General features: G+C 42.5%; 1 protein-coding gene across 5 annotated transcripts in view; it reads left to right on the forward strand.

The window, feature by feature from the left end:
* The window catches only part of SORCS1 (sortilin related VPS10 domain containing receptor 1), a 600,060-nt gene that overhangs the window by 540,205 nt on the left and 34,699 nt on the right, over positions 1-25,156 (forward strand). For all 5 annotated transcript variants that reach the window (XM_023206217.2, XM_023206215.3, XM_023206213.3 and 2 more), the window contains exons 19-22: positions 4,344-4,530; positions 12,499-12,632; positions 14,783-14,906; positions 21,110-21,222. In XM_023206217.2, the coding sequence (XP_023061985.1) occupies positions 4,344-4,530; positions 12,499-12,632; positions 14,783-14,906; positions 21,110-21,222 (558 nt within the window). The remainder of the gene's footprint in view (positions 1-4,343; positions 4,531-12,498; positions 12,633-14,782; positions 14,907-21,109; positions 21,223-25,156) is intronic.

Here is a 25,156-nt window from a genome sequence, read left to right on the forward strand (position 1 = left end):
TTAATTTTGACAGAAAGGTGCATATAATTTTCTGCTGGAGCTTTTTTGTTTGTTTGTTTTTGTTTAATCTACTATCATCTATCCTAGAATACCTCCAAATTGGCTTTCCAGCACACTTGGATCCCCTTCCAGTTCATCTCCATATCATAGCCAGAGTGATCATTTTTAATTAAAAATATCATCATGCCATCTTCCCTTAAACCACTACTTAGAACACTTGAATCATTAAGTTGATCTCACAGAATAGGAGAGTAGAATGGTAGCTACAAGAGGCTGGGTAGGGAGAGATTGGTTAATGGGTCCAAAATCACAGTTAGACAGGAGGAATAAGTTCTAATGTTCTATAGCACAGTACAGTGTTAACTATCATTAACAATAATTTATCATATATTTCAAAATAGCTAGAGGAAAGGAATTTGAATGTTTCCAACACAAAGAAATAAAAAAGGTTCAAGGTTATAGATGTCACAGTTACCCTGATTTGATCACTGCACATTATATACATGTATTGAAATATCACATATGCCCCCATAAATATATGTGATTATTATCAATTAAAATTTTAAAAACATTTAAAAATTAAAACACTTCAATGGCCCCTCATTGCTCTTAGGAGAAAGATAAAAATCAGGAATTTGATTCACAAGTCCGAAAAGGTATTTTTCTCTACTTTAACCTCATTTGGTAACATGTTCTTGTTCTCTCTCTGTTTCCTCCTTCTTTTTTAATTTCTTCAACCGTACTATCTCCCTCTACCACAGGGCCTTTGCACATCTGTTCCCTCTGTTCCCCTGGCCTGCACTCTCTCAGTTGTACCTCATTCATTCATCTCCTCCATTTGGTTAATTTACCTGTTTCTTTCAGGCATTCTCAGCTCAGATATCACTTCCTTTTGGAAGCCTACTTTGAAATTCCCAATCAGATCAGCTCTCTAGTCCTGCGTATTGCAAAAGCTTACAGCTCCATGTACCTTTCCTTCATGTCACCCTGCAATAATTTTCATTTGCATAATTAGTTAATTAAAGTACATGTGTTTCACTAGTGGTCTGTAAGCTCATGAAAGCCCAGGCCATATTTGTTTTGTTTGTTTAGCTATTGCTTGCTTAATAACATTTTCTCACTTGGTGACTGACATGAGATAGACACTCAATAAATATCTGACAGTTGGGTGAACGAATGACCAGAGAGCTGGTAGGGTGAGTATGCCTAGTCAATAGTTATTAGGACTTGGGCTGCCATCCCTTTGCTCAGCTTCTTATTCTCTGAAAGTGGCTGGCATCCTTGCTTCCAGCAGTCATTTGAGCCCAGGAACACCAGAATCTAATGACAGATGAGCCCCAGTATGAAGCTGTTACAGTGGTATTAGTCTTACCACTCACCTGAGAGCTCCTGAAGGAAAAGGCATGGAATCTAGTTTGTCCACCTTTAGTGGAAAGTGACAGCAGGAATATAATTTGCTGCCTTCTGCCGTCATACATGGCCCCTTGACATTCTTATCTCTTAGTGCAGAGTCCAAGCCCAGAGGTCTGTCCCAACATCAGGAGGTCCTGGGGACTTCACATTTGATTGGAGAATTCCATGCCTTTGTCTTCAGGGGCTGTCAGGTGCATGTTAAACTTAATACCTGATTCTATCATCTAAAGTATTATCTGTTATATAATTATATGTAAAATACCTGACTTAACACCCTAATAGCCTGACTCTGTAATGGAAACCTTACTGATGCACTAGTCCAAACTTTGAGTAGCTCCATCCTTTCACCCGTTATATAGGCAGAGAACATTCCATGAATGGAGAATGAAGAATCCTATCATGAAACAAAACGCAGCAAGACAGACAGTAGACATCAAGAGAGATAGAAATTGGAGGGCTTTTATGTAACTGGTCTTGATGCAGGACAACAAAAGGGAAGTGATGAAGACCAGACAGAAAGGGCAAGGCAAGGTAGACTCAAGCAATGGCAGCCAAAGTTGTCTTCTTCCCACCTGTGTGTCTGCTCTTTCTCAGTGGAGGCTGAAGTAGAGTTGACTGAAGGTGTGAATCTCCCCTCTGTCCTTTTGCAAATGATGGCCCCTGCCTGATGTTCACGCTGTTGCCACAAAGTACATTAAACTTGTCTGTCTCCCTCTTCCCTCATGTCCTCCCCCTCTCTAGTGGAAACTGCATTCCTTGTTTTATTCCGTGGAGAACCCCAGATATCCTTACTATTTCCCTCAGATACTTGCTTCAAAAGTGGACTCTTTCCCCATGCCCACACCTAGGGCTGTCTTCCTGGCAACTCTGTTAAAAATTAGGAGTGGAAACTTACTGGAAACAGAATGAGAAATTGATCAGTCCACTTTGGTTGTTTAAATGAAGGGCACGTCAACAAGAATAGTTGACATTTATATTTATTAGTGAAGGGAATTCAAGTAAGTGCACAATGTCTGGGCTTGTGGATATTTATTTTGTAGTTTTGAATGGAATTTCTCTTTTTACCCTGGGGTAGAATTTGTGCCTGTGTACTTATTGTGAGTCCACTGCTGTGAGCCCCACACACAATGCTTGGCTGGGCATAGAGCAGAGGAGTAGGTCACACAGATTCATAGGATTTGAACCACTTTTCTTTTCCCTGTGAATTAATCTTTTAAATGTCAACATTTTAAACTTGGCCTTTTCAAAAAATATGATACCATATGAACCTTACTTAATCGAAAATACATTTCTAGTTCAAAGGTTTTGTTTTTTTTCTTTCCTGAAAGTGGGAAAGGCTAACAGCAACAACAAAATTTGTTAAAGGATGGACTGTGTGTGAAGGAAGCTGGTTTTTGTCAATGGGGTCTAAGCAAACTTTTTTCCTTAAGAATCTAAACTGTTGTTCCAAAGGGCCATTTCTTTTTTTACAGGTCTGGGATTTTATAATGCAGAATTTATCTTCTTCTGCCTACCCATGGGAAATTTGGAACCACACAATTTCAATTAAGCTTTAAAGGGACAATAATAGGTCTTTTATAGCTACATTGATTTACAGTCATTTTTATGTAGCATTTTACAGATAACGAATTAATCTGTAATGAATTTCCTGCATATTTTTTACAACAGCTCTTTAAGACAGTAAGGTATTATTATACCCAGTTCATAGATTTGTCACTGAGACTGAAGGAGACTGAATGACTTGCATGAAGTCTTCCAGCTTGTTAATGGCACATGAGAATTCATGCCCAGGAGAGCCTTGATTGCCCACAGTGCTATATTCTGTCTATAATGAATGACCTGGAAGTGCAGAAAGGTGGGTTAGAATCCCAGGATCGCCGCTGACTAGCTGTGTTAACCTTGAACAAGTGATGACATCTTTTTTGACTTCAGCTTCTTCATCTGTAAAGTAGATCTGTAAAAAAGATTGCCTACTCCTCTCTCCAGACTAGACTAAAAATCTGTGAAGAATAAGATGAGATCATTTTGGTAGTTTGAAATACTGAAGCATAAAAAAATTAACCATTATTATCTCAAATAATAACAGTGCTGAGTCCAATGTCATATCAGATATCAGGCAAACTGTCTTCCATCCTTCCTATGATACAATTAGGGAACGAGAAATAACGAGGGGGATTTGGGTTGAGGGGTGGTCCTGAAGACACAGGAAGTGGAGTGGTCCATTACCATGTCAGTCAGGTAGGCTAAAATTTTTTTTTTCTTTTTTTTTTCTTTTTGAGATGGAGTCTCACTCCATCATCAGGTTGGAGTGCAGTGGCTCGATCTTGGCACACTGCAACCTCTGCCTGCCAGATTCAAGCAATTCTCCTGCCTCAGCCCCCCGAGTAGTTGGGACTATAGGCATGTGCCACCATGCCCAGCTGATTTTTGTATTTTTAGTAGAGAAGGGGTTTCACCATGTTGGCCAGGATGGTCTTGATCTCTTGACCTTGTGATCTGCCTGCCTTAGCCTCCCAAAGTGCTGGGATTACAGGCATGAGCCACTGCGCCTGACCCAGGTAAGCTAAATTTTTTAAGTTGTGTGTGTACACCTTTTATCCTTGTGGATGCTAAGACTATTACCAAAGCCTTTGGAGGAACTGAGTATCACATTGCAGCTGATAATCAAGCACTATTAATTTTCAAATCCCTGAAACTTACAGTAGTTGGTGTCCTTCAGATTTGGAGTGTATCCATCATAGCAAACTCTTGCCTGCCAGGGAATGTCACAGGGATTCTGTCAAAGGCAGGCAGATGCTCCTAGCTGTAGGAGCGAGCCAGGGCTGCTGTCATGCCTGAGCCAGGGACTAGGACAAGCCATAGTCCCCAGTCCCCTAGGCAGGAGCAGCCGAACACTGACTCCTTCCCTCTGATGTTGGGCTGTTTTTCAGGGTGATGTTCAGCGGACACTCATCCAAGTGGACTTCGGCGATGGTATTGCGGTGTCTTACGTCAATCTCAGCTCCACGGAAGATGGGATCAAACACGTCTATCAGAACGTGGGCATTTTCCGTGTGACCGTGCAGGTGGACAACAGTCTGGGTTCTGACAGCGCCGTCCTGTACTTACATGTAACTTGTATGTTATTACTGTTGTTGGTTTATGACCTATCTTAAACATTGTGTCCTTTCAAATCGAATTCACAATTTTATATCTAGAAGAAGTGCACTAGTTATCTTTTAGCAGAAGGGGAATGGGGAAGAAATGATTAAGAGACCAAAATAAGGAAAGAGTAAGAAGAAATCAAAGAGTAGAATTTGAATAATCCTGGACTCTCTGGATTGCTTCAAATTCTCATTGCATTTCCCCTGCCTACCCCGGGTGCCTTGAAGATGCGACACTTGAATCTGGAGGCTGGGCCTGAGCAACTTGCAGAGCTATTTGGTTGAAACAAATAAATTTGGTTTTGGGGGGGTCAGAAATTGTTGTAAACAATCCACATGCACCACTCAATCTAATGCATTGAGAATTAGCCCAAGTAAAGAAATTTCTCACCATCTGATTATTTCCATCTTCTCATAATATGTTGCTATTAATAATCCTTTTAGAGTTTTGCTCCTTTTCTAAAAAAAATATGTTTCCTGGGCTTCTATCTGTGGATGACTTGGTGTTGGAGAGAAGGTGGTGTAGAGAGAAAGAGTATAAAAACAATGTTAAGGAAACTGTGGTAGGAAACAGTTCCAAGAAATGCTAAAGCTTTTCCCTCACTGGGGATTCTAAAGATGTGAGTAAGTTTGATGAGACAATAACAACTTCTAAGTTATGTGTGCTCGTGTGTCATTGATATGTTAGGTGTAAGGGGTTTCCCAGTCATACGACTTTTGTTGATTACTAACGAAATTGTTCCCTTTAAATGAAAGTAGCTCCTTTATATGAATGGCCTTGTTCAAATGTCAAGTTTTAGTCCAAGAGTCTGAAGGCCAGGCATCATTACTCCATGCCTCTCCTCTGCACCTTGCCCATGGAACAAAATTGAATACAGAAAGTATCAATTAGAACATTTTCTTTTTTAGCTACTGTGGTCCAGTGAGAGAGCAAGACTATTAAGCGATGACCAAGAGATGTTTTGGTTGTTGAGTCTTCCTAACATGTCAGTAATTCTGATCCCTGTCTCCTATACTCTCATGGCAGAGGTGCTTCAAAGAAACATGCCCTCCTTTATTTGGGTCTAGACAAAGTCACACATGATTCTCAGTGTGCCAACTCGGTCTGTCTATTTTTGGCTGCAGTTTACAGTATGTTCCAGACTTTGTGCTAAACAGGTTCTTAATGTATATTATCTCACTTCTCAAAACAGTCCTGTGAAGTACGCACTATTAGTAACCCTATTTACAAAAAGTATTGAGGTTCAGAGAGCTTAAGTTACTTGCTTGAAGTGGCCGACCTACTACCTAGCAGAACCATGCTTCAGACTCAGGTCCACCTGCCGCAAGGATCCTAGCTCTTGCTAACTAAGGTCAGTGTCAGCGCCAAGAGTGGCTTGGGATTGGAGGAACTGCCTCCATAGCTTTTACCATCTACCCCCTACTCTTTACAGACCATCTTGAAGAAACAAACATTTTGGATAGAAGCAGTGTGCTTGTTGCACAACTACATAGTTCAGGACTCACCACGGGGGCTGCCTTCCATCTAACTGCCATTCCTGAGTCGTCCTATATAGACATTCAGGACTTGCCACTCACTAAGACATAATACCTCCCTATATGTTAGTATGTAGGGAAATGATAGCATAGAAATGATCACATTAAAGTATTTAAAAATACATCACAAACATTAATGATTAGTAACAAAAATAACTTGCAATAAAAATGACAGCACGTTTGCCGAGAATGGCTCCGACCTAGATCATATCATATCTCATAGCTTATTCCATAAGGGGTAATTTTGCTACAGAACTAGCTTCCTTACAAATTATAATTGTGTTCCGTATACCACAAATTTGTTATACATCTACCGTAGTCCAATCACATGTAAATACTGATTTAAAAGCCAATATCAGCTTCTGATCTAAATTTTCTGGGTCTCCCATTAAATCTTCCATAGCTTCACCTCTTTGTCACTCTGTAGGCTTTTTCTCATTCCTATGTGTGTGATCATACCCCCTCAGGTGTCTACTGCTCCCCTGCAAGACTCCTCCCTAGTTAACAAAATCCTGGAGAGGAAAACAACACACACAGAGATTGTCTCTGCTCAAGATTAAGGGCTGCTGAAACCCTTCTAAAAGAAACCAGTTTCTCATTCACTTGCAATTCTTTCATTTCATTAGCCTAGTTGATTGGATAAAATATTTGACCTTAATCTTAGAGGAAGATAATTTGTAATGGAATGTTTCGTGTTCTGAATTTGATTTTGTAGACTCATCTTGGGTTAAGTGGTTGGAAAAGCATGCCTCATATAATGGAGCTTTTTTCTAAGCCTGGCTCTTTGGTACTAATTGTGTTAAAAACAAGGTCATGTTTGAAGCTGTTTGCTAACTCACAGACATATCAACTCATGTCATAACTGTTTCAGCAGATTCTGACATGCCTGGTTAGTACCTCCCTCCTAAAGGATCCAGGGTGCTTTGCTATGCACACAAACTCATTTTGCTCATCTTCACATCTATACCGTAATAGACTTCTGGCCTTGTCTTTCAGATGGAGAAATCAAGGATTGGAGAAGCACTGTGACTCTGGCCTCACTTTACGCTCAAAGCAAGTCAGCACAAGAACATGACTGAGTCACACTCTCAAGCATCTTAAAGCTGGAGGGTGTCATGAGTGACTGTAGGTGCCAAAGTGCCATGATATGGCAGTGAGAGGTGGCTTTATAGGGGAAAAAAAGCATTGGACTGAGTCGGGCATTCTGACTAGGTCCCGATTTTGGTTCAAATGCCTGGAGAAGTCACTCCGTCTCTCTGAGCCTCGATGTTCTCCTCTGTCAAGCAGATGCGCATCTCATTCCCAAAAGTCCCATCAAGCAAAATATATGGTACCCTGGCACCTAGTAAAACTTGATTTTTCTATCATCACAAAGTAGCATATACATTTGGACTTAGTGGATTGTGAGGGAGAGGAGAATTAGCAGCAACTCTTAGCTCACCAAGCCTGTCCTCTGTCCCTCCCCCATTCCTACCCTGGGGGCAATCCTGAAAGCCCATTGCCTGTCTCACATACACATTCCTACCACTCTCCAGTGCAGAAAGGTGATTTGATTCCAAAGCAGAGGGTTTGAAAAAAAAGATGGGTTTGCAAATGTCATCTGAAACAAATGGAGCCGATGTTCCTGCCTAGTGTTTCAGGAGTGGGCCCGGTCTTGCTGGGCGCCTGGTAATCTGTTGTAGCCTGACAGTTGCTAATTCCTTGGGGATAGTATTCACTGTGCTCTGCTAGTTTGCAAACTAATGAGATACGTGCTGCAGCCAGTGTTGCCTTCAGTCGGATGGTGCAGAGGATTTACAGAGCATGCAGATTTCTGCTCAGAAAGCTGCCCTGTCACAGCCAGTCTTGCAGAAAAAAAAAATCAGCGAAGACTGCAAACTTGCGGAACAGGAAGTAGAAAAAAAAAAAGATAAGGTGGATCTTCTAGTCCTTCCTAAACCGCTTCCCTTAGCTGCTCCCTTATGTAGGAGCCATGTGCAGAAGACTTTCTGGCCCCATCTTAGAGTAAAATTATCTGTGTAGCTTGAAAACCCATGTAGTTTTTCAACTGTTCACACCATCGTTTTATTGACCAGCAAATGTCAGACTAGGATTTTGTAAAGTGTGGCCTAATGAGCCACCTGCCCCCAAATTGAACGATAAAAATATAGTGTTCTGGGTCTTACCCCAGACCTGGGTAAGGATTAGGATTCCTGGAAGTATGGCATCATAATCTGCTTTGAACAGATTAGTATGATTTTTATGTACACTGGAGTTTGAGAAACTCCGTTTTAGGATCTCAACTTTATGGTTTGAATCACTCTTATTTCTTCTAGTAGCTTTTTAAAACATTGCAGACAAATAGCAATATGATATGTGCACAATATTTAATTAGGTGGCCAAAGGTCTCTGGAACGTAAATGCTGCAGGCAGGCCACAGCAGCCGGTACACACACACACACAATATGCAGCCTCAGGCGTCAGTTGTTTCCTGCAGCACAGGAGGGCTATAAACAAGAAAAGAGAAGGGAAACCCAAGTCACACAATTCCCCAATTCTTTCAACCACCGTTCCAGAAAGACTCATATGGAATGATGCAGCGCCACCTACTGTCCCTTTTGTGCATTGCAGGCACCTGTCTGAAGGAGCCATATCTGCCCGTTCAGCTCTCTACTTAATGCAGCCAGCCAGCTGGGAGCCTCCAGGGTCTGGAGTTTCACCTCTGTGGCTCCATTAGGGCATACTGCACCCTCTGTGATGAACAGAGATGGTCAAAGAATAGGCTTTTGGATAGCAGGAACCAGGTATTTTAAACCCGTGAAAAGTAAATGAATAAAAGATGCTGTGGGAATCTGAAAGATAAATTTCATATGTGTATACATATATAACATATATGCATGTAAGCGTGAACTTATACAAACACATATATACGTATTACAGGGCCTACAAGGCCAACGTACTATGTGTCTTGAATTTCTCTTACAAAATTCATCACTGGCCGGGCGCGGTGGCCCATGCCTGTAATCCCAGCACTTTGGGAGGCTGAGTCAGGCAGATCACCTGAGGTTGGGAATTCGAGACCAGCCTGGCAAACATGGTGAAACCCCGTCTCTACTAAAAATACAAAAATTAGCCGGGCATGATAGCGGGTCCTTGTAATCCCAGCTACTCGCGAGGCTGAGGCAGGGGTATCACTTGAACCTGGGAGGCAGAGGTTGCAGTGAGCCAAGATCGTGCCACTGCACTCCAGCCTAGGCAACAGAGGGAGACTCTGTCTCAAAAACAACAACAAAACAAAACAAAAAAACACAAACAAAAAGACTGAGTGAATGAATTACCATGTTTTACTAACAAGATTCGAATTTTTTCATTGAGACAATGACATAGAGCATTGTTCTTACTCTGGTTTATGACTTTTAAAAAATGCTCAGCCAAGTGCAGTGGCTCACGCCTGTAATTCCAGCACTTTGGGAGGCCGAGGTGGGCAGATCACAATGTCAGGAGTTCGAGACCAGCCTGGCCAACATGGTGAAACCCTGTCTCTACGAAAAATACAAAAATTAGCCAGGCATGGTGGCGTGTTGTGTGTAGTCCCAGCTACTTGGGAGGCTGAGGCAGGAGGATTGCTTGAACCTGGGAGACAGAGGTTGCAATGAGCAGAGATCGTGCCACTGCACTCCAGCCTGGGTGACAGAGTGAGACTCTGTCTCAAAAAAAAAAAAAAAAAGTGAGAGACAGAGAGACAAAGTGAACGTCTTTAGAATGGAACTAGCATTTCTAGCATAGCTTATCTAGTCATTGTATTCTAATGGATTCATTTAACTCAGATCCAGGGACTCAGGAAGAATTTCACAGAGGAGGGGATGCTGGAACTGAGACTTGAAGACTGACAGGTGCCATAAGAAAGGTGTATAGAATCAAAGGCCCTGGGGTGGACCAGGACGTGGCTTGCTGGAACAAACCACTTGATGGGGAAACAGCAAGACTTGTGCAATAAATGAAACCAGGTGGAAAGTGCATTTTCCAATGCCTGGGACATATTTACCTGATCAGGAAGCAGCAACTCTTAATAGCTATTTTGTTTGACTGGAAAGGTTCTTTCAAACACTTGTCATCTGGCCAGAACAAGGGTTCTGAAACCAAACTGCTTTGGTTCATACCCTAGAACTGATGTTTCCTAGCTGTATGACCTAGGGAAGGTCTCCTTACTTTGTTCATCTCTAAATGGGGAGGATATGAGTGCTTACTTCATAAGATTGTTTCATGAGGACAGAATAAGAAAAACAGTCCTTAGCAGAACATATAGTTGTAGTCATCACTCAGTAAATGTTACCCTTTTGTTATTTCATTGAACTGGTCCGGCTTATAGTCAACTGCTTCGCAACATATGCTTTATGAGCCAGAAGATCAGTTTGATTCTGTATGCTGATCACCAGACTTTTCATTCTCTAAAGATGGAGTAGCGTGAACAAAGGCAGACATGGGAAGTTATATCATTTGTTTTACCTAGTGAATACTTGAGCATCTATTATGTCTTAGAAACTCTGCTAGTCTTTGCGTACGAAGATAAATATGAAGAATTCTTACCCTCAAGAAGTTTTCAGCCTCTGTCTTCTGTCTCACAAATTTTAAATCAATGTGTGTTAGCTATCATTATTATAAATGGATCATGGGAATCTTTTTTTTTTTTTTTTTTTTTTTTTTGAGACGGAATATTGCTCTATCACCAGGCTGGAGTGTAGTGGTGTGATCTTGGCTTACCATAACCTCTGCCTCCTGGATTCAAGCAATTCTCCTGCCTCAGCCTCCCGAGTAGCTGGGACTACAGGCACACGCCACCACGCCCAACTAATTTTTGTATTTTTAGTAGAGATGGGGTTTCACCATATTGGCCAGGATGATTTCGACCTCTTGACCTCGTGATCCACCTGCCTTGCCCTCCCAAAGTGTTGGGATTATGGGCATGAGCCACCACACCCAGCTGGATCATGGGAATCTTATTTTTGAACAAGTGTGAATAACATGATCAGCTTGGCTTTCTAGAAAAATTACTGTTGCAGCCATTTGGAGGATGGATTCAGGTGGTGAAAGGTTAGAGGCAGGAAAATCTGGAAGAGAAATGAGAAAGTGCTTAGAGTATGAACCAGGGCGCCAGATTGGGGAGGGTGAGATAAATATCTTAGAGATATTTATGGACCCAAATTGTCAGTTTCCTAAATGGACGTGAATGACAAAAAAGAAATTGAAATTGACTTTCTGTTTCTGTAGTGGGCTCCTGGATGAATATCAGCGTTAATCACCAAACTGTAGAGAGTACAGGAGAGGGAAATAACAGGGTCCTTGAGAACATTTGACTGCTGGAGCCAAAGAAGTCTAGCCCCCCCCCCAGAAGGAGTCTAGAGCCCAGAAAGGGGTGTTCAAGCCCTTCACATGCATTTGACATTTGAAGGTTAAGGTACGGATGGTGTTGCCTAGTAGAAAAGTGTGCAGAGAGTGAAAAAGTCTCAACACAGGACTCTGGGAAACACATTTAAAGGGCAAGCAGAAGAGGAGGTAATAAACCAAGTGAATAGGCCCAAGGTATTTCTCTCTCTCCTCCATCTCGTGGGACCAAGATGGGGATGGCAAATGCATAGGAAGCTGCATTTTGCTTGCAAACAGTGACTCAAAGAGAAGATTGAGGGTCAAAGGAAAGGTCCTAGTGGTTCTTTATGAAGAGGGCATTCACATCTTTGTGAGGTTGGTACATCTAATTAAGGTTTCCAGTTTTTATAGGCCTCTGTAGATAAAATCATTCTATATTGTAAGTGAGCATCTTCTGAGAACCGTAGAGCTCTCTGTCTACTCACACACATACCTCTGTCCTTGTTGAACTTAATTCAACCGCAAACACAGTATGTGTGCCATGCTTACCTAACTAGACAGCTTTGCAGACACATACACAAACACATTCACACATACACAGACCTTTAAAACCCAATAAACAATAAAGGGTAATTACATGGAGAGTGATTTGAAGATTTGTCCACCCACCCTTCACCAGCATGGATTCTATGAGGTCTTCACAACTCTGGTTCACCCCCAAGGATACAACCTCTTGGAAAGACTGCATCGCCTTGTGAAATCTCAAATGATGCCTGTTCTTAAGGACTTCATAAATTACCTGTAATGTTTTTTAACTTTTACAGACACCTAACTCAGGTTTTAGAGCTGGTAGAAAGATTGGCAAGTGCAAAATGTCAAGGTGCAATTGTGCTCAACGTACTCTTTCTCCAAAGTGGGGAAAGCATGTGAACACTTCTTTCGGGGAATATGGCAGCCAGGTTTTGGGGGCTTCAGGAGTAAGTGTGTGTTCTCTTCAGAGCAGGGAGGACAGAGCAGAGGAAGCTCTTCCCCCTCCATGGCCTCTCTTTCTCTTGTGCCTTAGGTCCCCTGGAGCACGTGCACCTGTCTCTTCCCTTTGTCACCACAAAGAATAAAGAGGTCAATGCAACAGCAGTGCTGTGGCCCAGCCAAGTGGGCACCCTCACCTATGTGTGGTGGTACGGAAACAACACGGAGGTGGGTTCACCTTCCACATGTTCCGCGTGCGGTCTAGGGACAGAAGTTCAAATCATGCTGCCTGAAGCAAAGGAGGGAATGAAATGGCTTATGAACCCAAGAGTGTAGAAGCAGTCATAGCTTCAAGGACAACAAGCTCCCTTGGTGCTTAAGTATCTCATCATTATGTTCTCTGTCTCTCTCTCTGGCCCCTCTTCACCTGCGCTTCATCTCTGCCTTCCTCTATGTTTACATTTTTCTCCAGCTGCCCTTGTCTTTGCAGTGACTCTTAGCAGCCCTAGCTTAGCCGAGAAATTAAACTCTATTTCCTGAAAGTTCTAACAGCAGTCCTGAAATTGAGTCTTACTGGCCGGGCCTTGATCACAGTGCTGGGGGTGGAGAGAGGGGTGAGGAAGTCAGTCTCCTTGGAACCACATGAACTGCAGAAGGGGAGAAGTGGTTACCAAAAGAAAACAAAGCAACTGGATGCTGGACAGGTACAAGCAACAGATTTCCATTACAACCCACCCCCGACGGCCTCCTCCCCCTAAATAAAAACTCTTATTTATTGAGGTCAGCTTTAACTTTTATGTGTTTTCCAAATGTTCCCTATGCCCAAAAGTCAGTGGCAATTTTAAATCTAGTAGAGACCTAACACCTCATTTACTCTAAGTCTTTCATTTTGCACATGAGAAAAGTGAGGGTGATGCAGCTGGAGTGGTTTGCTTTGATCTCTTCCAGCTGCTTCATAAGAGGCCAAATTTAAGGCCTTCTGATGCCTCCATTAATTTTTCTTTCCTCTGCACCAGGCTGCATGGTCTATTTCAGTTTTGAACTCATTCCATTCTCAGAAATTAAAGTGTTTCCAAATGTAAGGCAATAGAACTGAGGCCCCAGAGGACACTGGGATGAACTGCTTTGGGCTGAAACCTTCCATCTTCTTCTAGCAGAGCTTCTTTCACTTGGTGACTTTGCTCTTCAAATACGATGTCTCTTATTTTAATAAGAACATTTTTCTACTCTGGAGCTGAAAGTTGACTTTAGCTGAAGATGTAATTTTGCACAGGCCCAGGAGGAAACTAAACAGTGGAAAGAACTTCTCACCTCTTCTTCAACCATGACTAAACTGAAAAGAGACCCTTTTTAATTTCTTCTGAAACTACGCGTGTAAATTCAGCCCATAGTGGGCCCTCTATCCATAGTGGAAGAGGAGGAATCTATGTCATCTCCTTGAAAACTAGTACTAGAAGGTGAATGTACTGAACAACTTTCTTTTGTACCTCTTATTGTGTTTTCATTTTTAAAATTTTTCCTTTTAAAAGAAAACCAGATTCTCAAGAGACCCCATTGAAAAGGCTTCTCATGCTGGGCTTGAGTCTTCTTTCTGCCATACAGGGAATTAAATGAATTTTGATTATTAAATTAATTAAGAAAAGATGGGAAATAAATGTTTGTGAGGAGTGTGTTGAGGGAGGTCAGTAGGCTAATATTTTTTCCTCTAGGACCCCAGCATTCGATTGTATTGCGGGCACCACTCCAAATTTTTTTTCTTTTTTTTCTATTTTGAATCCTCAAACCACTATCCAATTAGTGCTTGTTTCCACAGCAGCTACTTCCAGGAAACTGCTGATGAGGCTTCTCAGAGGGGGCCAGCATACAAGGCCACTGCTGTTTAACTAGTGTATGGTTTTGGTGTACCGGATTCATGTTCCATTGTAACTCTACAGAAATCGTACACCCTGGAGATGAACACATGGCAGCTTATAGATTTTCAGCGACTGCTGCTTTCATCTGGATTAATATGAGCCCCCGTTCTCATTTGCTTTGATCGTTTCCTTGTATTAGGGATCTGCTTGATATGAGTAGGTCATGCATAAAGAGAGACATATATCCCACCAGCAAGCAAGACCTATCTGTCTCCCCAGCCCTGAAGCAGGGTGATATCAGGAATTCACAATGAGTAGGCAGACTTGCTTGGAGTCATGGTTCCGATAGCCTCTTTTCTGTTTTGGACTTGAGATGATGGGGAGGCATAGAGGGGCCCATTGCCATTGTGGTACATCGGGAAGAGCCTCTACTGGGTTAGACAGCCCATTGTTGGCTCAGAGTTAGCGGCTGTCTCAACTAAGCTAAAGAGCTTTCCCTTCACTCTGGGCCCTTGTTTATTTTAGCCTTTGATCACCTTGGAGGGAAGCATATCTTTCAGATTTACTTCGGAAGGAATGAATACCATCACAGTGCAGGTCTCAGCTGGGAATGCCATCCTACAAGACACAAAGACCATCGCAGTATATGGTGAGTGCCCATCTCGGTGGATCTGCTGCTGTCTTCATGCTCAGAGGAGGTTCTCTTGTACCATGATTCCCAAGACCATCCCTCAGCCGTGACTTTTAGCTGGAGAATGGAGGGCAGTAGTTGAGAAAGAGCTGAGGCAAGTCTCATCTCCTCCTGCAGGGAAATTTGAATCACTGGTAAAACAGTGATGGGATCCAGAAAGGGTTTTCTTAGAGGTGGAGTGACTATTCACTCACTCATAGGGTAAAGTGGATTTTAGGATGTGTAAGGCTAACTCATTTTACTTAGAATGGTAGTAATATTTGAATACCAGTTACAAAATAAAATAGCTAATGTTGAATCTCTTTTTTTTAAGTTCAACTTTAAAATTCTCGATTAATAAGGGAAATCTGCCATTGTCTAAATACTTTAAAAATCTCTTCCACAAATCTGTATCATAAAAAAAATTCTCTGCTAGGTTAAGAGTTATAACAATTAGATGCCGTGCATAGCCACAGACTGGATATTTGAACAAATGGCTCTATGGAACAATTTTGTGATCTGTTGGGGAAATTGAATATGGTCACAGTATTAGATGGAATGCAAATGTACTGAAATGAAAAGATGGAGTCATTGAAAACTGGAAAGAAAAAGACACTTGATGGATTGATTTCATTTTGGTAAATCTTTTTCTGCATAGAAAGATAGTCATATGGATATGCACTGTTACTAGTACATGGCAAAAATGTTTATGATTAATATGGAAATGGTACATATGAATCCTGAAAAATTAGTTTTTGAAATATAAGAAGTGGAAATTACATAGGAAAAGGAAATGCTGTGCAGAGAGGAGGAGGCAGAAGGAGGGAGGAAGGAAGGAAGGAGGATGAGAAAGAGAGCGAGAGAAGCTGGGCATGGTGGCTCACGTCTGTAATCCCAGCACTGGGAGGCTGAGGCGATGGATCACCTGAGGTCAGGAGTTCGAGACCAGCCTGACCAACATGGTGAAACCCCATCACTACTAAAAATATAAAATTTAGCCGGGCGTGGTGGCACATTCCTGTAATCCCAGCTACTCAGGAGGCTGAGGCAGGAGAATCGCTTGAACCCGAGAGGCGGAGGCTGCACTGAACCAAGATCGCGCCATTGCCGTCTAGCCTGGGCAACAAGAGAGAAACTCCATCTCGAAAGAAAAACAGAAAAAGAGAGAGAGAGCAAGAGAGAGACAGACAGTCTAGCTTGTGGTCCAAATAATATCAGTTGGCCAGTTCCAGAATCAATTGATTTTGATGAGATAATTTGGAACTGGATTGTCCTGTGAGGAGTCAGGTTCTGTTAATGCTCATCTTGCGAACTTGACCTTCAAAATCAGAAAATAACTTATAAGCAACTTTGAACACATCTAAGGATCAAAAGGCCTTAACACTATTCCTTTCATGGCTGAGTGTTAGATTTTATAATTTCTTCTCTCTCCCTGCCTCCTGAAAGGCTTGATCAGCCCAGATAATAAGAAATAAACCAGGGCTGTGATTTTCCTACCAATGTCCCATTAGCAAGGTAAGAGGAGGTCAAACAGTGGCTGTGTAGAGTGCAGCAAAGTCTGCCTTTCTTCCCTTCTCCATCTCCTTTCTGTGTGCTGAGAATGCATTTATTGTTAACCACTAGGGTTGTTATGAAGCGTAAAGCAGGTGATATTATGACCCCCATTTTTGCAGAGTGATGAATAACTTGCCCCAGCTAGCAAGTGGTGCAGCTGGGTTTGCAACCCAACCCATCTAGACTCAGGGCCTATGCACTGAAACTATCCTACTTAACTGACTCTCATTTATTTTCACTGGATGATGTTGTTGTTGTTTTTCCTTTCTCTCCCTCTTGGATGTCACAGGTTGCTCTAACAGGCACTGACCTATTAGCCCAACAGATGTCCTCTTGGTAATGCATGTTGGTGATGTCATTAGAATCATGGAGATAACCTTAAATCTTGGCCTTATGTGGTCCAGCCTGTCATTTTATAGATAGGAAATTATGGCCCAGACATAGGGAATTACTGGCTTAAAGTCATTCTGCTGTTTGGTGACAGATAATGGTAATAACAATGGTGGTGGTGATAGTAATTAACATTGATGAAGACTTTACTAGCCACTGGCGTCTGTTCTAAGCACTTGGTTTGATCTGCTTTATTAAGTCTGCTCAGATTTATGAGAACTATTATATAATTATACATTTTACAGATGAGAAAACATGAGATAAGTATAATAAACAGAGCTAAGAATTCTGAATCCAGAGGGTATGTTTGTAAGCACCTCCCATGCCTTGCTATGCTTGCTTCTTCCTCTTTCTACAATTTCTTTAAAGATATCACCCAAGGGTGAATCCCTCTTTATAAAAATAGGTTATCATATGTCTCTTCATTAAGAGATTGAACAAGGTTCTCTTCCTCTTCTAACCAAATTCCTGCACCATCGGCCATCCTTAATTTGTCTTCGGCCAGATGAGTTATCCAGAGATTCATATACATAATCAGAAAGTTATTGGGTCTCCCTATGTTGCCCAGGCTGGTCTCAAACTCCTGGCCTCAAGCAATCCTCCCTCCTCAACCTCCCAAAGTACTGAGATTACAGGCATGAGTCACTACACCTGGCTCCATGATCAGACAGTTTTAATGACAGGTGTGACTCCTTAAGCAAAAGTTGCACCAGGCAAAGTTAAACAGGAAAGATCGAACCCAACTGAAAGAAAAGGCAGGAAGATTTGTAAACACTGGGGTTAGCTAGTGGGAAAATACTGGAGGACTTTAGGAAGCATGTGGGTTTTCAGTGTGATTAGACCATCTGTGTGAGTTAATCGCTGCTTAAGGAAGTCAGTCTCCTACTCTCCAGCACAGACAGGGAGATAGGAGGGGTGCTGTCTTTCTTGATGATTACATTTCAAAGGAATGGCTCCCAGATCCTTGAGAGGGACATTCATGAGTTGTAGAAGATTTACATCTCAAGGGACAGAGAAGGAATTTACAATTGTAAGTTTTCCAGAATACTCTAAGGAAAGCGAGTCCAGGAGCTTACAGTCAGGAAGAAACAGAAACTTGTTTGATTGAAGTTTAGTGAGATTGACAGGAACATGAAGACTTGTCATGATAGGACTGAAAAAAACATCACATTTGGGAAATTGACAGGGGAAGGTTTGTCTACCCAAAGCGACACAATCAATTAAAAGAAATAAAATCTAGTATGCATTGTTTCTTCTCATTTGCTCCAGGGCACAGGTTTGCTTGTAAATAAAAATATGCAAATGTATAGAATTGATCTCTCTCAACAGCTGCAAAAAATATATATTATTGGTGTTTACCCTTTTCAGTCCTCCCACACCCATCCCCTATTTCTTGAATCGACTTAAGTACAACGTTTCCCTGCCCCCTCACTGCCATGCTGTTTGGTATGCTAAGTAATTACGGAGGGAGCTGCATCATTTTCTCATTTGTGTCCTTTTACTAAGATAAACATTCTCCCTTGTAGATGAAGTCTCTGCAGTTTGGTAAGAGGTACAGAGAAAGTGAGAATGATATAAACTTGTATCTTCATAGCAAAAAGTGAGGACTTAATGGGTGATTCTTTGGCACTGCTGTTTACCACGCTATTTAATTAATGTACATTTCATTGTTCTCCATCAGGTAATATTCACATAGGTGACCAGTGACTCATAAAATAGTCAAGCTTTGAACAATACCTCTTTGGAATATATTAACTGCCATGAAAACATAACTTATAATGTCAGAGTCTTCAAAACATGTATTTGATAACTTCTTAGCATTGTTAGGAAATGTCCAAGTGAGCTTTTATGCTTCCTGAAGGTAAATTGGCATCCCTAACGTCGCTTCTAAGCGCTCCTAATGAAACAAAAGGGCGTGCTTAACATAAAAAATGTTTATTAAATAAATAAATGCATTAATTTCCAGGAGCCTCCACCATAAGTTAAGTATACATTTATTCAACAAATGTTTATTAATTATAAATGACTCATAGATAGTAACTGAAAACCTGCCATGTGCTAGACACTGTCCCAAGGGCCAGGAACACAGAGCCATCATCCTGATTGAGCTTATATTCCAGTTTGAAGGACATAACAATGAAAACAAAATAATTTAAATAGCATTGAGTATGAAAAAGACACAAAACGTCCAGTGATGAGGGGAGCATGGGATGATGGAAGGGAGGCTACCTGAGGTTGGGTGGTTGGAAAGACCTCTTGGGGTGAGACTGAATGATGAGAGGGGAGTTTGCTACAGTCCGGTGAAGTAGAGAAAGCTGGTATGGACAAAGCCAGCAGAATTGTGGAGCACAGGGAAGTACAGGTCCTGGAGCACAGAGAGTGCAGGAAAGCCAGTTAGGACAGGAGGAAAGAAAGGAAGTCCCCACCAGGTTATGTGGGGCCAGGAAGGCTGTGGTAAGAATCTAAATTTTATTCTAAATGCAATGTGGAGGCACTGGCAGGTTTTAGGGGGAGCCATATGATCTGAATCTATTATGTACCAAACACTATGCTGGGTTAGGGTTGTCAAGGCCACAAGAATGGGCGTCACAGACCTCCAGCTCTGGGGAGTGTAATTAACCAAGGCCACCAGTGCTGTCCTCTGAAGCTTATCACCAAGCTCGGGCTAGGGCTCCACCTTCCAGGGACTTACCCCTGCCGATGACAGAGTGTAGCAGGGATACTGAGGCTGAACCATTCCTGAGATGCAGCGGACTCCTCTGCCAGCTGACTTTGGCTCCAAGACCCCTGAACGGGCTTACTGAACCTTCCTCAGACTTGAGAGTAGTCACCCACTCTTTCTTCCTCTCTTTGACTTTCCTGTATGCATGCACGGTGGTCTGATGCTTCTCCCTGACTCCTGGGGCTCCCTGCCCACTTTCTCGCACGGAGAATTCCCCTCATATAATCCTTGCCTGTGTAATCACCATCTGACTTCCTAGAGAACCAAACTAACTCAGGTGCTACAGAGACAATGAAGAAAATCCCTGAATAACATAAAATTCCATTAAATGAAACTTCCGTGCAAACAAAATATAGCAATAGAATGATTACAGTGATAATTACAAATATCTAATCATCATCATAATTATTCCATAATCCTATAATAATAGTAAAAGTGTGTACAAAACAGAGTAGTGCCATAAAAAAGAAAATTAAAATGTGATGGGGGAGGGGAGTGAGCCGGGGAGTGAGCCAGGGAGTGCTTGAACTAGAGCTGGAATATTTTGCGCATGGACAGTGGGGAGAATGGGGCATTCTAGGTGGAAGAACAGTGTGTGCAAAGGCCTAGGGTCATAAACCTGCCGTGCATTCGGGTTGCTCCAGATCATGTATTATCCAGGAGTACAGAACCTAGAACTGGGAATAATGGGCAAAGGCTGCAAAGATAGGCATGGAACAAAGTTAGGGGTTTGGTTTAGAAAATAAACAGCTGCCAGCTCTTAGAGCTGGCTGGCAACCTTTGATATGCAAATGCTGGCTATCAGAAACTGGGTCTAACCAAACATGGCACTTCCTCGCCCTCTTCTTGCCCTTGCCCTCACATGTGGCTGGCAACATGGTTGCCCCTATACATCCCTACATGTGTAGGACAATGTGGCACCCTGCATTTGCATATTAAAAGGCTAGGGTGGGAGGGCCCGTTTTTTCCCCGTTTCCATCATGAATGACATGCCTGGTCAAACCAATCCCCTGAGCCCTATGCAAATCAGACACTGCCTCCTCATATAACTGGCTGGTATCCAAGGCCACACTGCTGATGGCGGGGGAGTGCGGGGGGAGGAAGAGGGGGAGAGGTGGGAAAGGTGGGGAAGGGGGAAGAGGGAAGGGAGGGAAGAGGGAAAGGGGGAGACGGGAAAGGAGAGGAAGGGGGAAAGTAGGGGAAGAGGGAAAAGGGGGGTTGGACTCGCCTCTCTCAGCTTTGGAGCCCCCTCCCTCTGTCTCTGTACAGGGGAGCTTCTTCCTTCTTTCTTCTGCCTTGTTTCTTGCCTATTAAACTCTCTGCTCCTTAAAACAATAAAACAAAAAAGAAAAGGGGCTGGTGAGATATGCACAGGATAATGACTTGCCTTCTCAAAAGGTCTGTATGGTAAGTGTGAAGGGGAAGGACCCTCCATTTTGCATAAAATAAAAAGTCTAACAAACTTCTAGACAGGACTATTTGACTTATAGTAATCTATCCACTGTTATATCCACAGAGGAATTCCGGTCTCTTCGCTTATCCTTTTCTCCAAACCTGGATGACTACAACCCAGACATCCCTGAGTGGAGGAGGGACATCGGCCGAGTCATCAAAAAATCCCTGGTGGAAGTGAGTGCACACAGTTTCTCCGCTTGCCTGGGTACCTTTTCTCTCCTTGAATAATTTCACGGAAAGGGGAATTTTGTACAACAAACAAACAAAAACCCAGCAGGAAGAAGCTAGAGCCCATGGGAAGTTCAGTTTACTGGCCTGATGTCTGCATAGCTGAGCCCCACACATGCAGACACATCAAAGGCACTAAAGGGGATGCAGCTATGGAACCATGGACAAACATGGGGTCCTTGCCCCCTGAGACGCTTATTCTGCTTAGAGAAGGAGGACAAGGACAACCTAAACTCCCTTGTCTACATTTCTGTAGCAGAGTTCACAGTTAGGCCATTAGGAAGAGTATAAAACCAGCTACTGTCCACGCCAGTGAAGGGACTCAGCATGTAAGTGTCCTCAGGTGAATACAATTAGTAAAAGTGGTCCCAGGTTCCAACTTCCACTACTGTGAGCGTAACAGTGCAGTGAGCATTCAGTATATGACACTTAGTCATATTTCTATTTCCCCATTTTTTAAAGACATTTCTCTACTGTAACAGCCCCAAAAAGGAATTATTACCCACACTTTGTAGATGAGGCAACTGAGGTTTAGAGAGGTTAAGTCACTTGCCTAAACTCTCACATCTAATAGAGGATGAAGCTGCAAAATGGAAATTAAGGGCCTGAGTCCAATGTCTGGGCTTTTGTGTATTTGACAAAGCTTCCTAAGGTTTCTCAGAGAATAACAGGGTGGTTGTGGTTTATCCCTCCCTGAGCAAATGTCACCGGCAATTAGAGAAGACACCTTCTTGTAGGCACATCTCCCCCTCCTTGTTCTACTTTTTTTTTTTTTTTTTTTTTTAATGAGATGTAGTCTCGCTCTGTCACCCGGGCTGAAGTGCAGTGGCTCAATCTCGTCTCACTGCTACCTCCGCCTTCCAGGTTCAAGCGATTCTCCCACCTCAGCCTCCCGAGTAGCTGGGATTATAGGCGGTTGCCACCATGCCTATTTTTTTCGTATTTTTAGTAGAGATGGGGGTTTTACCATATTGGCCAGGCTGGTCTTGAACTCCTGAACTCAAGTGATCCACCTGCCCCGGCCTCCCGAAGTGTTGGGATTACAGGCGTGAGCCACCATGCCCAGCCCCTTATTCTACTTTCGCGAGTGAGCAGAGGAATGGGATAGCCGCTCATGGGGCAGCTTAAGCTTATTGTGCAAACGTGGAAAATCAAAAGTGAGTTTTTTACTCCCAGGGTATATTGTTAGCTCAGAATGAAAATCAATTTAGGTTTGCTGAACATTCTTTCCTGCTCCCAACACATGGTGCCACAGGACACAAAAAGATGAGGAAATAAAGGCATTCAGATAACCCCTGCTCAGAAAACAGATCTTACATCCAGCCTCTTGCAAGGAGCTGGTCTTCACAGTCTTCATTACCTTTGTTAATATTTAGTTAGCACTTAAAATATTCTGGGTACTCTTTTCAGTGCTTTGCATTATTTTAACACATTTAATCCCTCAGATAAGCTTATGATGTTGAAACTGTGATTATTCCCATTCTGTAGGTGAAGAAATGAAACTTAGAGATATTAGGTTACTCATCCAAGGTCATGCACTTAAAAGATCAGCTTCTGGAGTCAAACCATCAAGGTCTGAATCTTGATTTTGTGGTTTCCTAACCATTCCATTCTAGGGCCATCCTTTCCCTTATTCCAAGGAGAAACAGGGATAGATGGAATACTAGAGTAAAGACGGGGTATCTTCATGTGCCTCTGGACAATGCCACCCACCTCTGTCTCTATGGCTCTCAGCATCTGTGACGTGATTGGTGCTTACACATTATCACCACCAGAAGGCACAACTACCGGACTACAATCCTAAAAGAGGAATAGGCCTTTCTGTCCTGAGCCATCTGTCTCTAGGGTAACAACTGGTTTTTGTCCTCTGCTGTCCAAGAAGGATGACTTATGCTCCTTAACCAACCCACTGCCCATCTCTTCTCATCTGCAGCATTCTAGGGACCTGTGTCCCCATAGGTCCCCCCCAGATGACTTATCAGCCAAGCCTTAGCTCAGCAATGTCCAGCCTTCCAGGCTGATTTCTCTTCACACTTATTACCTAGAGATCAGACGCCCTGTACCTCTACCTTTCTACCAGCTGTCCATTAGGCTAGAAATTACTGCTCATCAATATTTCTAGCCTGCTGTGCAGCATAATCAGGAATATGCAGAATAAACAGATTGACTCAATATCCCTCAGGGCAGGGTTATATCAGCAGTGGTGCTGGTATTAATACCTTCTAGTTTCCAAGGCTCCCTACTTACCTGATCCCAAGAGGCAGCTGATGCAGAGCTTGGTTCCTAACAATTTACACTGACTTTGAGATCAGTAATTGCACTTGGCCACTTTCTTAAGTCCCGAGGGACCACATTGCCAAGTGTACACTAATAAACCCTATAAGAGGTACAACTGAGAGTCAGCTAATTTGCAGTTTTCTTCCTATTCATTATGAAACAAAATTTGGTATTAAATTGTTTGCCTTTTCTTCATCAAAATGACTTTTGCTACTGACATTTCACAATGAAATCTTTAATTGAATGTCATTATAAACATTTTTGTGTACAATGAAGATTGTTCAGGCACAATCTCTGAGTTTACAGTCTAGTAAGGCCATAAAACAGTATGGGGTTTGCTATAATAGGAGCTGTTATCAGTGTCTGGAGAAGGGAGGTACAGAGCACTGGGTCCCAACACAGGCTTCACAGTCAGACCAGGCTTCAAAAGCATCAACAGTCACTTCCTAGATGGCCTTGAGCCACTGTCTAATCTTCCTACAGCCACCATCTTTCCTGGAGTGGAAACTGAGATGCACCACCCAGATCTCTGTTCAGGGAGACACTTACTGTCTTTTCTGGAAGAGCTATGGGCAGTCTTCACCAGCCTGGTTCCAAGTCATGTCACTTCTTGGGGTGGTTCATGTCTGATGACAGGCTGGTGCAGTTATATAAAGTCCTGGACATCTCAGCCCAATTTAAGACAACTCTGAAGGGCCATTCTGTCTCCCCTTGGGATCTCTTGAGGTTGTCATGGGCCTACACGGCAGCTCAGTTTTTCCCTTGTCCATGTTTGTTTCCTTCTGTTTCTCCCATAGGTGTTGTTCCCAAGAGCACTTCTTAATAAACGTCCTGCATTCTAAACTCAGGGTCAGCTTCCTGAGGACCCCAGCATGTGATATGTCCTCACTGCAAAGTGAGGTATAATCATATTTGCTTCAAAGGGTTGTTGGAGGTTGCATAAAATAATAATATTGTAAGTTACTTATAATAATAATGTTGTTGGAGGTCGCATAAAATAATATAAGTTACTTAGCACAATGTACCCAGGAAGTACCTGGCATTGTGCTAAGTAACTTACAACATTAGGTGAGGACCTCATACCTGGAATTTCTTGCTACTTCAAAAAAATGCAACACAGTGGAGTTCAAAAACTAAGAATCACCTAATTGGGAAATAATGAAATAAGTACGCTTTAAGATGACTCATGAAGGATAAGTAGCAAAGGCAGAGAAAAGACATTCTGGTGGAGATAACATGCACAGAAACATTTGCAGGAAAAGGCTAAAATATTGAGAAATTGTACATCATCCCATTTGGCAAGAGCATAAGAGTTGTGGCTAATTAGTTTGGAAAGGAAGCGTGGGACCATATTGCAGAAGGCCTTGAATATGTCCTTAATCCTGTTAGCAATGGGAATTCTTGCAAGCATTTTGGACAAGGGAACATGATCTGAATTGCACTGCTGGAGAGAGAAGCTAGGATTATAGCTATTGATTCTAGAAGCATCTAGAGAGAGAATTCAGGGGAAACCCTGGGGTATAAGCTCAAGAGAGAGAAGAGTGAGCTAGGATAAACAAGAAGTCCTTGAGGCCGGGCACGGTGGCTCAAGCCTGTAATCCCA

This window comes from Piliocolobus tephrosceles, chromosome 9 (assembly GCF_002776525.5).
Source record: "Piliocolobus tephrosceles isolate RC106 chromosome 9, ASM277652v3, whole genome shotgun sequence".
Taxonomy (NCBI): domain Eukaryota; kingdom Metazoa; phylum Chordata; class Mammalia; order Primates; family Cercopithecidae; genus Piliocolobus; species Piliocolobus tephrosceles.